At 40.1% G+C, this 15,146-nt stretch overlaps 1 protein-coding gene across 12 annotated transcripts in view; it reads left to right on the forward strand.

The window, feature by feature from the left end:
* Nucleotides 1–15,146, forward strand: part of MICAL2 (microtubule associated monooxygenase, calponin and LIM domain containing 2) — a 203,808-nt gene that overhangs the window by 169,839 nt on the left and 18,823 nt on the right. For all 12 annotated transcript variants that reach the window (XM_074336000.2, XM_074336004.2, XM_074336003.2 and 9 more), the window contains 3 exons: nucleotides 6,848–6,954; nucleotides 11,348–11,440; nucleotides 14,222–14,315. In XM_074336000.2, coding sequence (XP_074192101.2) covers nucleotides 6,848–6,954; nucleotides 11,348–11,440; nucleotides 14,222–14,315 — 294 coding nt within the window. The remainder of the gene's footprint in view (nucleotides 1–6,847; nucleotides 6,955–11,347; nucleotides 11,441–14,221; nucleotides 14,316–15,146) is intronic.

Raw genomic sequence — 15,146 nt, forward strand, 5'->3', positions numbered from 1 at the left:
ATTTACCTGATAATGATGTCACATTACTTTTCAAATGCTTATTTAGATATTGTCTTGTATGAAATGTTTTGCCCATGCTTTTCTTGTGTAGATAGCCCTTTCCTTATTGATTTGTAATCCAGTTAGATTTTGGATATAAGTCCTCTCTCAGATATACGTATTGTAAATATCTTCTCTCACTGTTTGGCTCACTTTTTCACTCTCCGAAAGCGTCTTTTGATGAAAAGAAGTACTTACTTTAATGAAGCCAAATTTATCGATAGTTTCCTGTATTATTGACTTCGTATCCTGTTTATGAAATCTTTCCTGAGATCATAAATATGTTGTTCTGTGTTACCTTCTAGAACAGCACTGCCCAATATGGTAGCCACTATTTCACAATTCAGATATGGCTAGTGTTAATGAAGAACTGAATTTTTAATTTTATTTCATGTTAATTTAAATTTTAAAACTGAAGTAGTGTAAAATGTTTTTCTATTAAATGTATTGAATACAACTTTTTGCTTTTGATAGAATTACATTTTTCCTTAAGCCAGCTTACTATGTTTTTCTACATTTAATGAGATAATTTTTTTTTTTACTTTAATCAATAATGTGCTGAATTACATGGATTACGTTTGATTTTGAAAACGTTAAACCATTACTGAGTTCCTTGGGTAAACCCAACTTGGTCATAATGTATTATATTTTTCTCACTGTATTGGTTTTGCTAACTGTTTTTAGTAGTTTTGCACCTATGTTCGTGAGAGACATTGTTCTAAAATTTTTCCTTCTTGCAATATCCTTGTCAGGTTTTGTTATCAAACTTATGCTAGCCTTGTAACACAGGTTGGGAAGGATTCCGTCTTGATCTATTCTCCGAAAGAGTTTTAAAAATAAATTGGTATTTCTTTTTTAAACATTTTTACACTAATGCTGTCATCTAGCCTAAAATTTTCTTTCTAAAATGGTTTCTAATTATGGTTTCAGTTTCTTTAATAGACATATAATTATTCAGATTTTCTATTCTTATGTCAGTTTGGGTAAATCGTGTTTTTCAATAAATTACTCCATTTTATCTAAAATTTCAAATCGTCATAAAATAGTTTATATAATACCTTCTTTTAATACCCTAGGACTTTTTCATTTCCAATAATGGTAATTTGTGTTTTCTGTCTCTTTTTTCTTAGTCATTCTTCTAAGGAGGTTATCAATTTTATTTGTCTTTTTAAAGAACCAAATTTTTGCTTTGTTAATTTTCTGTTTTATTTCTGCTTCATCTTTATTGTCTTTCATAATCTCTTCTCATCTTCATTATCTTTTTCCTTTTAGTTTCTTTAGGTTCAATTGGTGGTAGATCTTACAGCATTAATTCTCAACTTTTCTTTGCATAATGTGTATATTTAAAGCTCTAAATTTTCTTCTAACCACTGCATTAGCTGCATCCTAGGCATTTTGTTTTGCCATATTTTTATCATCAGTTTAAATTATTTTCAGTTCTTTGATCCATAGATTCTTAGAAAAGTATTGCTTAATTTTCCATTTTGAGATTTTCTAGTTTTATTTTTAAATTACTTATTACTAGCTTAATCTCACTGTTGTCAGAAGATATACTATGTATGACTTCAGTCCTTTGAATTTTGTTAATACTTGCTTTATGGCTTGGCATAGCACCAATTTAGTAAACGTTCCATGTGCTCTAGAACAGAATGTATATTCTCTAGTTATTGGGGGGTGTTGCTCTGTATATACTTATCACTTAGGTCAAATTTATTAGTAGTGTTACTCAAATCTTCTATACCCTTACAGTTTGTCATCTGTACTTCTAACCAGCCAGCTATAAATAGAGGTCCCCACAAACTCCTCCTTGTGTTCAGTATTTTGCTAGAATGGTACAGAACTCAGAAAAACACTTACTTATACTTACCAGTGTGTTACAAAGGATATAATAAAGGAAACAGATGACTAGCCTGATGAAGAGATACATACGGCGAAATCAAGAATGGTCCCCAGTGAAGGAGCTTCTGTCCCCATGGAGTTGGTGTGCACCACCCTCCCAGCACATGGACATGTTCACCAAGCCAGAAGCTCTCTGAAGTCTGTTCTTTAGGAGTTTTTATGGAGGCTTTATCACATAGGCATGATCGATTATTAACTTGTTTTCCAGCCCCTCTCCTCTCTCTGGAGCTTGGAGGATAGGATTAAAAGTTCCACTCTTCCGATCATGGCTTGTTCTTTCTAGTGACCAGCCCTCATTCAGGAACCCATAAAGAGTCTCCTCGTTAGAACAAAAGTCACTCCTATAACCCAGGAAATTCCACGGGACTTATGAGTTCTATGTCAGACATTCTTTTCAGTAAATTACAAGATTTTAGGAGCACTGTCAGGAACTGGGGTCAAAGACCAAATATTAGTGAGAACCAGAGACAGAGACCAATATATGTATTTCTTGTTATTTCCTGCTATCTTACATTAAATAGTCAATTATCTTTAAAAGACATTAAAAACCACAAAGAAAAATTATATTTACCATTACTGGAGCTCTTCATTCCACTTGGTATGTGAGGTCAGATAATTAAGTTTGAGAACTTGTTGTAATGATGTTGCTAATCTTTTTCTATATCAGAGGGATTATTCATTATGAATTTGTACCAACTGGACAAACAGTTAACCAATTTGACTATTTGGAAGTGCTGAAAAGGCTGCATGAAGAAGTTAGACAACCTGAACTTTTTGCCAACAATTCATGGCTCTTGCATCACGACAATGCACCAGCTTACACCTCACTACCTGTGAAGGAGTTTTTAGCCAGTAAACAAATAACTGTATTGGAACACCCTCCCTACTCACCTGATCTGGCCCCCAATGACTTGTTTCTTTACCCGAAGATAGGGGAAATATTGAAAGGAAGACATTTTGATGACATTCAGGACATCAAGGGTAATACAATGACAGTTGTGATAGCCATTCCAGAAAAAGAGTTCCAAAATTGCTTTGAAGGGTTGACTAGGTGCTGGCATCGGTGCAGTTTACCAAGGGAGTACTTCAAAGGTGACCGTAGTGATATTCAGCAGTGAGGTATGTAGCACTTTTTCTAGGATGAGTTCGCAAACTTAATTGTCCGACCTCATATTCCTTCTGCTACAGAATTTCTTTTAGCATTTTTTTTGTTTGCATGTCTGCTTACAACAAATCATCCTAGCTTTTTTATTTTCTAAAAAAAGCCTTCACTTTTACTTCATTTTGAATGGGTTGTTTCACTAAATTATAAATTGACAGGCTTTTCTTTCACAATTTTAATGATGTTCCATTGTCTTGGCTTATTTAGGTTCTGATGAGATATCCGTGGACATTCTTTGTTTTTCTGTATGCAATGTGTCATTTTTCTCTGCTTTTAAGAAAACATATATATCTCTGTGATTTTATTTGTGTTCACCCTGCTTATGGTTTATTGAGCTTCTTGGAATCGTGGATTAATAATTTTTATTAAGTTCACGTGTGAGCATTGTTATGCCATAACTACTTTTCTCTGTTCCTGTCTCCTCCTATCTCCTCTGGCACTCCAATCACATGTATTTTAGATCCCTTGATATTGTCCCACAGATCACTGTGATTCTGTTTATTTTTTCAGTCTTTTTTTCTCTGTGTTTCATTTGGATAATTTCTATAGCTATTATTTAATATTTTCCTCTACAGTTTTTAATCTACCATTAGTTAAGCTGATCTGGTGAAATTTTTATTTCAGATTTTGTATTTTTTATCTATATACGGGCCATTTGGTTCTTTTAAAATACTTTTTACTTCTCATTCTGTTCATGTTTTCTTTTAAAATCTTGAGCACTTTTACAACAGCTACTTTTAAATCCTGTCTGCTATTTCTGCCTTTTCTGTCATTTCTGAGTCTGCTTTTATTGATTGATTTTTCTCTTGATTACCAGACTCATTGTCCTGTGATGGTTTTTTGTTTGTTTGTTTTGTTTTGTTTTTTTAGTAATTGTTTACTACTGTGTTTCCCCAAAAATAAGACTGGGTCTTATACTAAGGTTTGCTCCAAAAGATGCATTAGGGCTTATGTTCAGGGGATGTCATCCTGAAAAATCATGCTAGGGCTTATTTTCCGTTTAGGTCTTATTTTGGGGGAATCCTGGTAGCTGCTAGATTTTGTGACTATTACATTATATAGAGTGTCTAGGTTTTGTTTATTCATTTAAAGAATATTAAGTAGGAAATAAATGTATGGAGAGGCAGTAAAGTACTTGCAGATCAATTTATTTCTTTAAAGGCTTGTGTTTAGGCTTATTTCGATGAGTCTATGATAACTTTTATTCTAGAGCTCAATTATCCCTACTACTAAAGTGGAAGTCTTTCTGTGGTCTCTCCTAATGCCCCCAGTGTCTGTTCTGCCCTGGATGGACAGAACTTGAACATTTCCCAGTCCTGCAAAAGCTTTAGAAATTATTTAGCCTATAACTCCCTAGCAGTTATTTGCCCAACTTCAAGCCATTTCTCTCTATGTACCTATGGTTTACTATTAAGCAATAGACTCAAGAGAATCTCTATGTTCATTTCTGAAGTTGTTTTTTTTTTCTTCTTCTGCAAGCTCCCGCCTCTCCAGCACTCTCCCTCACACATTCCAGCTGCCCCAGCCTGCCCAAACTTTGATCTCTGTCTTTTCAACCAAATGCATCAGCTATGCTCTGTTAAGGTTCTTCTTACCTGTACTGTAGTCTAGAAGGAAGTGCCTCTAGACAGAGGAAGCTGTTGCAATTGTGGGGCTGACCTCATTTGCTTCTGTTCTTACCTTTATCACAGCTCTGCATTGCCTGTTTTCCAGGGCCTGGAAACAGCTGCTTTATATATTTTGTCCTGACTTCTAGGGCTTTGTGGTGGGAGATCAATTCTAGAATCTGTCACTCTGTTTTAGCCAGAGTGAAATAATGCTGCCAAATTTTTTAAACTTTGCAAATGAACAGTAAACTCCTAGAATGGATAGTTCTATGATGGAAGAGGCTTAAGGGGAAGAGGTGCAGAGGCACATACATAACTTTATATACCTTTGCCAGAAGTCTAAGAAATATATTATATTTGGAAACATTTTCTCCTTGGTTTCAAAATGAAATTCAGTGGAAATATTAAATTTGTTATTGAGAGTTAGAAAAAGTTTCAACCTTAGGTTATTATACTTCTTCCACTAAAGAAAGGTTAATCAGGCAGTTTTATTAATATTGCAGTATTGTTAATTTGGGTCATTGATAATGATGAAGCAGTGACTGCTACTGATGCTGATAACATTTATTTAAGTACCTCCAATGAGCCAGGCACTGTGCTAGACTCTTTACATTGATTATCTTTAATCTTGCACAACAAATCTGCACGTTAGAAATCATGATTCCCCAGAGACTCAGGGAGGTAAAAGTTCCTCAAGCTCACACACTCTCAAGTATTCAGTGGTAATTTTTGGCTGCAGCTGGGAAACAATCTCAGTTCAACCCTGACAATGACTCCTCCATTATCATGCAGCTCCCTGATTCTATCTTCACCTGAGCTTTCCCATCTGGCAAATTAAAGTGGAAAGCAAATAACTCCCTCCCCAGAGACACCATGTTCTTCTATAGATGTTTTGCATTATTTTGCTTTGAATAACAGCATATGTAAATGTGGTCCTGGAGGTTAAAATGATTATTTTTTAAAAACTTGGCCTCTCCCACTGGGGTAAATAGTTGAAAGTTATGGAGAGAAAGAAAGGCAGACCAGAATTGTCAGTTGGCTTGGAATTGCTTCTCCACCTTCCTCCCCACCCAACACCTATTTCTGTTCAGGTATAAGCTGCTGTGGTAGTGTAAAGAATAGTGCATTTCCTGTCACGGAGTCCTAGCTAGTTCTGATAGTCAGTGTTTAGAGTGCGTTCATCCAGATATTAATCGTTAACTCGGCATCAGGTTGATGTGTAGGGGCAGATGTTTTTGCTGAGAAGAATAAAAGCCTCCTGTGGCACCTGGAAGACTTTATCACACATGGTCCACAGCCAGATCACAAAGAGATGCTCGTGAACATGAGCACTTTGCTGCCTCGGACCATCTACCTCTTGTTCGGAGGTTGGCATCTCCCGTCGACTTCAGCTCTCCCGCGGGCCCTGCATTGTGGAGCCCTCCCTATCTTAAACCGCTTTTCCTGGCATTTGAATCATCACTTCAATGATGTGATAATATCTGCAAGTTGGGAAAATAAAAGTGGCATTTGTTTAGCCATAATTAATGAAATATTTATGTTGCATGAGACTATGTGATAAAACCTTAGGCTTAGAGTCCTTTTGCTTCTGATTACATTTGGGATTTTTTTTTTTCTATGACCAGACATTCTGACGCCAGCTCTTTTACACTGAGCAGATGTCATGTAGTAAAAATGGGTGCCAGATGCTGTGAGCCGCAGAAGGGCGATTTGTTTAAGAGCTGGCTCTGACTTTTTTGCATTCAATTACTCTGCAGAACAAACCTTACACAAGCATTTAGGTAACTCAGCTAACTTCAGACAAGCATTTTAATAATAGATTTCATCTCTGAATGCGTTCTAAGCAATACACCATATAAATGGTGTTTAAGGAATTAATTGATTTCTGCATAATACCTTTATTTTTAACGTGAAGAGAGAGCTGCAAAGCTCTTGGCAGGGACCCAGAGATGTAATTAACATGGAGGGCCAAATTTTCAGTTGCCCTTAGGTACTGCCGCCTCAGGCTCACGGCAGGTGCAGTGAGGGGAGGGCAGGGAGGGAGGGAATGGGGCTAGAGGAGAGGAGGGAGAGGCAGCTTTGGGTCACTAAGCAAGAAAAGAAGCTACGAGTTCAGTGAGTTCTTCTGTTCTCATTTCAGGTCCCAAGCGCGTCCCCATCAGGGCGCAGGTGACAGAGCCTGCCTCTTCCACCACCTCCTCCTCTGCAGATGAAGAATTTGATCCCCAGCTTTCTTTGCAGTCAAAGGTAACAACACTTGGCAAACCAAAAAGGGCCTTGGCTTGTGGGGCTGTTTACCATCCAGATTTCAGACCCAATGTGGGCTCCAGCTGCAGTGGTTTCGTTAGGAGGATCACGTTTCATTGCATCTGACAGCAACTGCTCTTTCTACCTGGACTGCCCCAAAAATTATCTCTTTCTTGTTGTTATTGTTAATTTTTATAAGCTTGCCTTTCTCAGAGATGTAAAATTGAAAAGGGGAAAAATAACACGTATTTACTTGAAACCATTTGGTGACTGCAGCTCTTACAGTGGGTTTAATTTGTGGTCCAACAAGCAAACTATCGAAAAAATTACAACAAGCAGATGCATATGTCTCTGGGGGAAGCACAGCTTCATTTAAGAAGCACTCGAGGCAGATTGCATGGAAAATGTTATGTTTATTCTAATCAGAAATATGAAATGAACCATGCGGTTGCATGTAGACATGGATACTTCAAGGATCCCTGCTGTGGAAGGAACTAGCCGGGGCTGGCAGGGGAGATGGCAGGTCTCCTTCTTGCTTAATGAGCATTAATATTGCTGGTGAACACGCTAAACGACTCCCATGCCCATAGATTTGAAAACGCAAAAATTGTTATATGTCTTTAAATGTATCTGTCACATACACAGAGACACACGTCCCATGACCAAAGCTCACTATTGTTTTCTTTATCCACTGGGGCTAGAGCAGTTTCACTGGGGCTGGGGCACTGAATGGCTGGACCTAAAATGATTCCCGGGTGGACAGAGACACAGTTCACTGCTCTGGCAGTGTTTATTTTTTGGAGCAGTGAGGATCTGAAGAGAAGGGGAGAGAACCAAATTTATTTACTTAGAGTCAACTTTTCCATATCTGGCACTGGGAGCGTTGGCGTCATCTCAAGTCACTCAGGGGTTCCAGCTCCCCACGGCCCTGCCTGGAGCAAGTCAGGAGGAGGCTGGGACATGGCATGAGTGTGTGTGTGTGTGTGTGTGTGTGAGAGAGAGAGAGAGAGAGAGAGAGAGAGAGAGAGAGAGAGAGAGAGAGAGAGAGAGAGAGAGAGAGAGAGAATATGAAAGAATGAGAGAATATGGATGGACTCTTACTTTTCTAACTAGGTGTCTCTGATTAGTTTGTTACTCAACATAAATTAATTCTGTTTTGTGTTGATTTCGGGGATTTCCTTACTGCCCCTCTTACCCCTTGAGTGACCCTGAGTTATTTCTGTATTCAAATGAGGCAGAGGCCCCAGCATCAGCCATCCTGACACTCTTGGAAAATAAGAGAATGGCGTGGCCCAAATATGTCAAAATAGCAAGACAGTGATATTTAGGGCAAATGTTGCAGATAGCCCCTGTGCCCTGCTGGCCCAGAACAAAGCCAGGCATCACTTCAGCTCTCCTCCTTCACCTGGTTTCTGATATGGCTTGCTCTTGGCAGGAAGGGAAGGTGGCCAAATGGTTATTTCTTTACGATTTCCCAAGGGCTCACATAGAAGGGACGAAGGGAGTTTTTCCCCCCCTAGTTGCCTTCTCCCTTCTGTCCCATACAGGTGTGTCCCCAGACATGTGGGCCAGAGCCCACGTCGCTCAATGAAGCTTTGCACAGAAAACTGGAGACAGGATATGCACACGCCACCTCTTCTCATTGCTTTGCCGCACCCCCCAAGGCTTCTACTCCCAAACCAATGGCTGGGTCTGAGAGACTGGAGCATCTTTTTTTCTTTAGTCCTTAGTCTTTCTTTTCCTCTCTGTATCGTCATCACCATCACTGAGGATATAAGAACTGTGCCTGGCACATCGTAAGGCTATATGAGCGTTAATAAATCATCCTTCATTTCTATGTCAACATCTTTTAATGAAAAGCCACAAAGGAGTTTCTTTCCTCCTCTAGGTTCTGTTTTGCTGACTTTTGATAAAACAGTTGGGTTTTGGCAGCTTTGCTGCTGGGAAGTGCTAAGACGGCACAGTGCTGTTGAAGCATCCTCCCTTGGAATTGTATTAAAAATGGTCTTAATTTGGAGGAAAACTTTGCCATTTCTCTAAAGCAGAGATCATTGATGTGCCTGGACAGTATTTGGCACAGGGAAGGTCAAATTACTAATTGTGTCACCTAGGGCAAGTTATTTAACCTCTCTGAGTTTTGATATCCTTACCTGTAAGGTTAAATTTGAGGACTAAATAAGATGATGCATGTGAGGTAATCAGTACAGTGTCTGGTACATAGCACTCAATAAATACTGGGTGTTACTACGTAGGTTAGTAGATTGTAAACTCGAGAGATATTTGCTAAGTAAATGAGCTGACTCCCCATAGACTAAGTTAGACTATCTCTGGATGACAACTACCAGTGATCTCTACCACGCCCCCCTCCCCAGCATTTCCAGAAAGGTCCCGGCTGCCTAATAGAGGGGTTCCCCCACCCAAATGGCCCAGAACCTCTGTTCAAAGTGGTTGGCAGTCAATCTGGAAGTCACCCCCTAGAGATAGAGACGATATTATATGGAATAAGTTTGAGTTCTGAGAGGCAAAATTTCCTTCCAAGGATGAGATCTTTAGGATTCTAGATCGTAAGAATTCTAGAAAAATCAAGTTTCATCATTGAGATAGATGTTTTCACCAATGATCTATAGACATTCTGAACCCTGAAGCTGGATGCTTTCCTAAGGAGAGTGATGGTCTCTCTAGGGAATGGATGACAGAATGACAATGATCCAAGAAGCCCTGGAAAGACACATGCTTTTCAGGCACAATCTCTAACCTCTGTTATGGACTCAGAGTCCTCTGGCAGTATCTGGGGTCAGCCCTGTTAGGTCTATTCCTCATGTATAAATTTATGGTCCTTTTAATGGGCAAACATTCAGTTCAACCACAGTTATTGAATACCCAGTCACCAGCCTAGCTGTAACAATTTTCTAATTCCATATTTGTTTCTGCCAGCATTAAAAAGGAATCTCTAGCATGCTTTAATCCTCACCCTAATGTAGAAAATTGGTGTGTATTCTCAGAGAAAGCAAATGCATAATAAGACTAGCCCAATTTGAACACTTATTTTGTATATCTAGGATGTACACATATGTATAATATATATATACTCCTACACACGTACACATATAATATATATATACTGTTACACCCCAACACACATATAATAGATGAAAATAATAGATTGTAGTAAAAAATATATAATTATGCTAATTTATAATATAATAATCATACTACTAATAATAATATAAATGGTACTTACTGAATAGCTATCATATATATTTTTCAAGTATTCTGCAAAGGGCTTGATCCACCTTATCTCATTTAATCCTTATTACATCCCTACAAGGTAGGCATTAAATCGTACTCATGTCTCTGAAGAGGACACTGAAGTTCAGAAAGTGTGTGACATACTGAAGTTCACGCAGCTCAGCTGGGGATGGATGCCAGCTTTGTATGCTCCGGGGCCCAGTGCTTAACCATTATCATCTGCTGTTTCTCCGGTCAGAAGTATCTCCTGAACTTTTAAATATGTGGAGCTGGCCTCACTGCTACTTCTTCTTTCTCTGGTATCTAAAACCTGGAAGTGACACCATTACGATCTAGACATCTATTTTAAAAGCATCAATTTGGAAAGTTCTGTATTTTACAAGCCCAGGCACACAGAGAACCCAGTGACATTAATGATGTATTTGTACAAGCAAAGTGAAGTGGGGAAGAGAAGCAATCTTATGCCTCTCTCCAGCCAAGAAACCCTTTAATTTGATTTAGATATGCTCCTCTATTCCCAGGTTTAAGTTTAATTAGGCCGTGTAGACCCAACCTAAGGACTATTTAAAGCTGTTAACTTGTTTTCAGGTAGTGTGTGTGTGTGTGTGTGTGTGTGTGTGTGTGTGTCTATGTGTGTGTGTGTGTGTGTGTGTGTGTGTGTGTGTGTGTGTTTGTCCCAGGCTCATCATCATCCCTGGGCCTTCTGGGAACACCTATATAGAGTATAATTTTTATATTATTCCTTCCTTCAACTGAACCAACCAAGTCAGTGCTCTATAAAGCTACTCCCTACACACACACACACACACACCAGTTTCCCAATCTGGTACCTTCTAGCCACATGTGGTGATTTAAGTTTACACTTAAACCCATTAAAATGAAATAAAATTTTAAATTAAATTTCTTAATCACACTAGCCTCATTTCAAGTATCCAACAGCCACATGTGGCTGGTGGCTTCCACCTTTTAGACAGCACGAATATAGGACATTTCAACCACTGCAGAAGGTTCTATTGGATGTCATTGTTCTAGAAGCTAAGAAGTGGTTTGGTTGGAGAGGGCAGAAGCCTATGACAGTATTTGATACATTTCAACCCCATTCTTCTCAAACATGAATTTTTTTCTTCTCTGTTGGTTTTTATAGGAGGAGAAGACACTTAGAAGAAGAAGGAAGCTGGAAAAAGCAACAAAACAACTGGTTAAGCAAGAAGAGTTGAAAAGGCTTCATAAAGCTCAGGTCAGAAAATAACCTTGAGATGAGTGAGGGGGTCTGGGATCCTGGGAATCTGGACCTGAAAGCCCTTTGGAAGTCTGTGTATTGCACTGAGGGAAGCGGGCTGGAGAAAGACAATTCCCCTTCTCTGAGCCACCAGGTGTGTGGCCATTCTAAAGATCCTGGTTCAATCCTTGGTGGGACCCTGGGGCTTGGAGAGCCCAGCTATTGAGCTGGCCCACTTCCAGGCCATCTGCAGGCATGTTTCCAGCAAACTGAGCCTGAAATGACAGCCAACACATGGCTTTGGGAACCATCCCAGATCTTGACTTTGTCCTTGTAGCAGTGGCCTTAGTTTTGTCCTCTGTGAGGGCACAGCCTTCTTCCATCTTCCTGAGAGTGTCTTTGCTAAAGTCACAACTATTAGGGGCTGCCTCTATTTCAAAATTCGTTGAAACCATAAGCATCCAGCATTCCAATCCCATTTCCTGGCATACAGTAAACATTTCTGCCCAAGTGGATCTGCCCACCTCTATCACAGACAGGCAACATAAAGCAGAAAGTCAAGGTATTCTCCCTCTCCCTGAGGACCCCAAAGCTATCCTTGAAGAACAGTTAGGTTTTAGGACAAAAGGACTTAGGATAACCACTCATATTAATCCAGTATATGCTTATATCCTTTTCTCCAGTTATCCCCTTTATCTGACCATGTAGACCTGTATGTTGTTTCTGACAGGACGGAAGTCAATGAACCTAACCTCCCTTACCCCTCATAGTGGCTGACTTGAGAGCTACCAGTGGACAGGGAAAATTCCCATCAACCCCCTCTGTCCACTCTCAACTTCTGAAACAGGTTTCTTTGCCTTCTGAGAACAAGATAAGTCTTTTTGATATGGATTGGCAATTAGCAATGTCCTCTCCTTATATTTTCAGATAGTAGGTAGTGATAAGAGAAGAATTACAATGGCCTTTTGAGTTCTATTTTGAAGCCCTTGTTAGTCTTTGAGATTTTCATCCTTAGTTTCTAAAGAATGACCACTATATTAGCCAGCTTGGGCTGCCATAACATACCAGAGAGTGGGTGATTAAACAACAGAAATTTGTTCTCTCACAGTTCTGGAGGCTGAAAGTCCAAGATCAAGTAGCCTTCAGGGTTGGTTTCTGGTGAGGACTCTCTTCCTAGCTTATAGACAGCCGCCTTGTTGTGTCCTCACGTGGCCTGCTTTTCTGTGCACATGCAGAGAAAGAGAAAGACAGATCAATCTCTGGTGTCTCTTCTTATGAGGACACCAGTCGTATCAGATTAGGGCCCTGCCCTCAAGACCTCATTAAACCTTTTTTACCTCCTTTAAGGCCCTGTCTTCAAACACAGTCACTTTGGCAGTTAGGGTTTCAACATAAGAATTTGGGGGGATTCTACTCAGTCCATAACAACCACATAGCCATAATTGCAAAGTAATCAGTAATAAAGTTATTTAAATGTTTCCCTTCCTTTGGCAATTCTACACTATGCCAGCAAGAGATGGATTTATAAAGATATAATTATTCCTAAAAGAAACACAGAGAGGAAGTGGGCATGAAATTACAAGTAGTTTTAGATAGCATTCCCATCTAGTTCAGATTTTATGTTTGGGGCTTAAGCACTCTTAGCTGGCACAAGAAGAGCCAGGTGGCTGCTCAAGCCCCAACCCTGCTCAGGTCTCTGCATAGGGTTGGAGGTGCTTTGGCAATTGTACCCCTGAATCCAGGGGAGACTTAAAAATTTGGCATTAAGGAGGAAGCAGAGTGAGCAGAGCTGGAGTAAGATAGAGGAAGAAGAACACACACATTCTACCTGCCCCAACAACTGCCAGTTTCTTTAATATACCTAGTCTGCCAGGTGCAAAGTCTGTTCTGCCAAGAGAGGTGCCTTTTGGCAACATGGCGTCTGAAAGCAGAGAAAATTGACATGAGGAACAACATGTACATAGGAAAGGCTTTCCCTTTGTTTTCCTTTCTAATATACACAAGAGAGGACTAGCTAGTAGAGAAAGTAAACGTGAAAATGCAAACCCAGTCATGGCCCAAACACCGATAGGTGCCAATGGTGAATCTACGGAGGGTGTGAGGTTGTCCCTTAATGGGACAAATATCTTGTGTCTTAATAACCTGCTAGTAACAAAGCCACCATACGCTTGCACAGTAAAAGGCCCCTGGGCATTTAGTCCCGTGGCGCAATGAAAGAATAGGTACAATCTGTAGCTGAGAACAGGAGCCAGACAAACCAAGAAAGAAACACCCAGCCCCAGGAGTTGGCCCCGGTCTCCTGCTCCAGACCAGCTTCTTGGAGGTCTCTACTGGCTCTTATTGGGAAAATGGAATGTAAGCATGCTCTGTGTTTGCCTCTGGAATAGGCAAACTGTCCTACTCTGAGTAGTGGCTGCAGCTCTGGTGGTTCTGCCATGACACAGTCAGAGGCTGAGGCTCTGAGTTCCAGGAGCCATGGTCACCGCCCACCTAGCTGAGCAGCGTCTGCCTAAGAGCACATCTGTGGGATGGGCCTCGTCAAAGGGGACCATTTTAACATCTACTTGGGGGCAGACTGCGCTGATCCACAGACTCCTTGCTTTATGTTCTCATACTAACGAAGGAAAATGTCGAGTTCTGGTTGTTTGGGGATTTGGAGGTCCTGATCCAATTAACCAAGGAAGTGACATCACAAATTAAAGGGCTTCTTCCTCTTGGAAAGTACATGGCAGAATGGGCCCCCTCCTGTGACTCAGCATATTGAAAGTCCCCATGTGACGGAAAATCCTGGCATTGCAGGCCATCCAGAGGCAGCTGGAGGAAGTGGAGGAACGACAGAGGGCTTCCGAGATCCAGGGTGTGAGGCTGGAGAAGGCGCTCAGAGGAGAAGCAGGTAGGCTTCTGGAAAACCTGGGCCCAGGTCTCTGGTCTGAGTATAGTGCTGGTCTAACCATCTGGGCAAAACAGTGAGACTTTGTCACTCCCTGTGGGTGTGTCAGCATAGACAGACGGCGCTAAATCCACAGTGCTTCACACTTTCACAATCAACCTGGCAGTCCCTTTTGGAATTACTAGGGGTACCAGTCCGCCTGAGGGCCTTGTCACTGGGTTTCTGGTCTGCCCAGTTGTCCACTGCTAGTAGAAATGTTCTTTGAAATTCATGGGTTAAGATAAATTCAGGAGAAATATTTGGGCATTCAAGCAACGTTGGTAGTGATTCATAACCCAGACTAGGAGTCAAAATCCTGGTTTCTCCCTTTGCTCACTGGATGACCTTGGGCCAGTCACGTTCTAAATCTTTATGAACTTTTGTCCTCTAAAATGGGGATAATAGTAGTTTTCTACCATATAGAGCTGATGTAGGGATTAAAAAAGAAATTACATATATATGTTATATATACTGTGTTTCCCAAAAAATAAGACCTACCCAGACAATCAGTTCTAATGCATCTTTTGGAGCAAAAATTAATATAATACTGTCTTATTTTACTATAAGTCCCAGTCTTATAGAATAGAATAGAATAGAATAGAATAGAATAGAATAGAATAGAATAGAATAGAATAGAATAGAATATAGTATAATATAATACCAGGTCTTATATTAATTTTTGCTCCAAAAGATGCATTAGATCTGATTGTCTGGCTAGGTCTTATTTTCAGGGAAACAGGATACATATATGTGTGTGTGTGTGTGTGTGTGTGTGTGTGTGTGTGTGTGTGTATC

This window comes from Rhinolophus sinicus, chromosome 14 (assembly GCF_057876585.1).
Source record: "Rhinolophus sinicus isolate RSI-liver-muscle chromosome 14, RSI-T2T, whole genome shotgun sequence".
Lineage (NCBI taxonomy): Eukaryota > Metazoa > Chordata > Mammalia > Chiroptera > Rhinolophidae > Rhinolophus > Rhinolophus sinicus.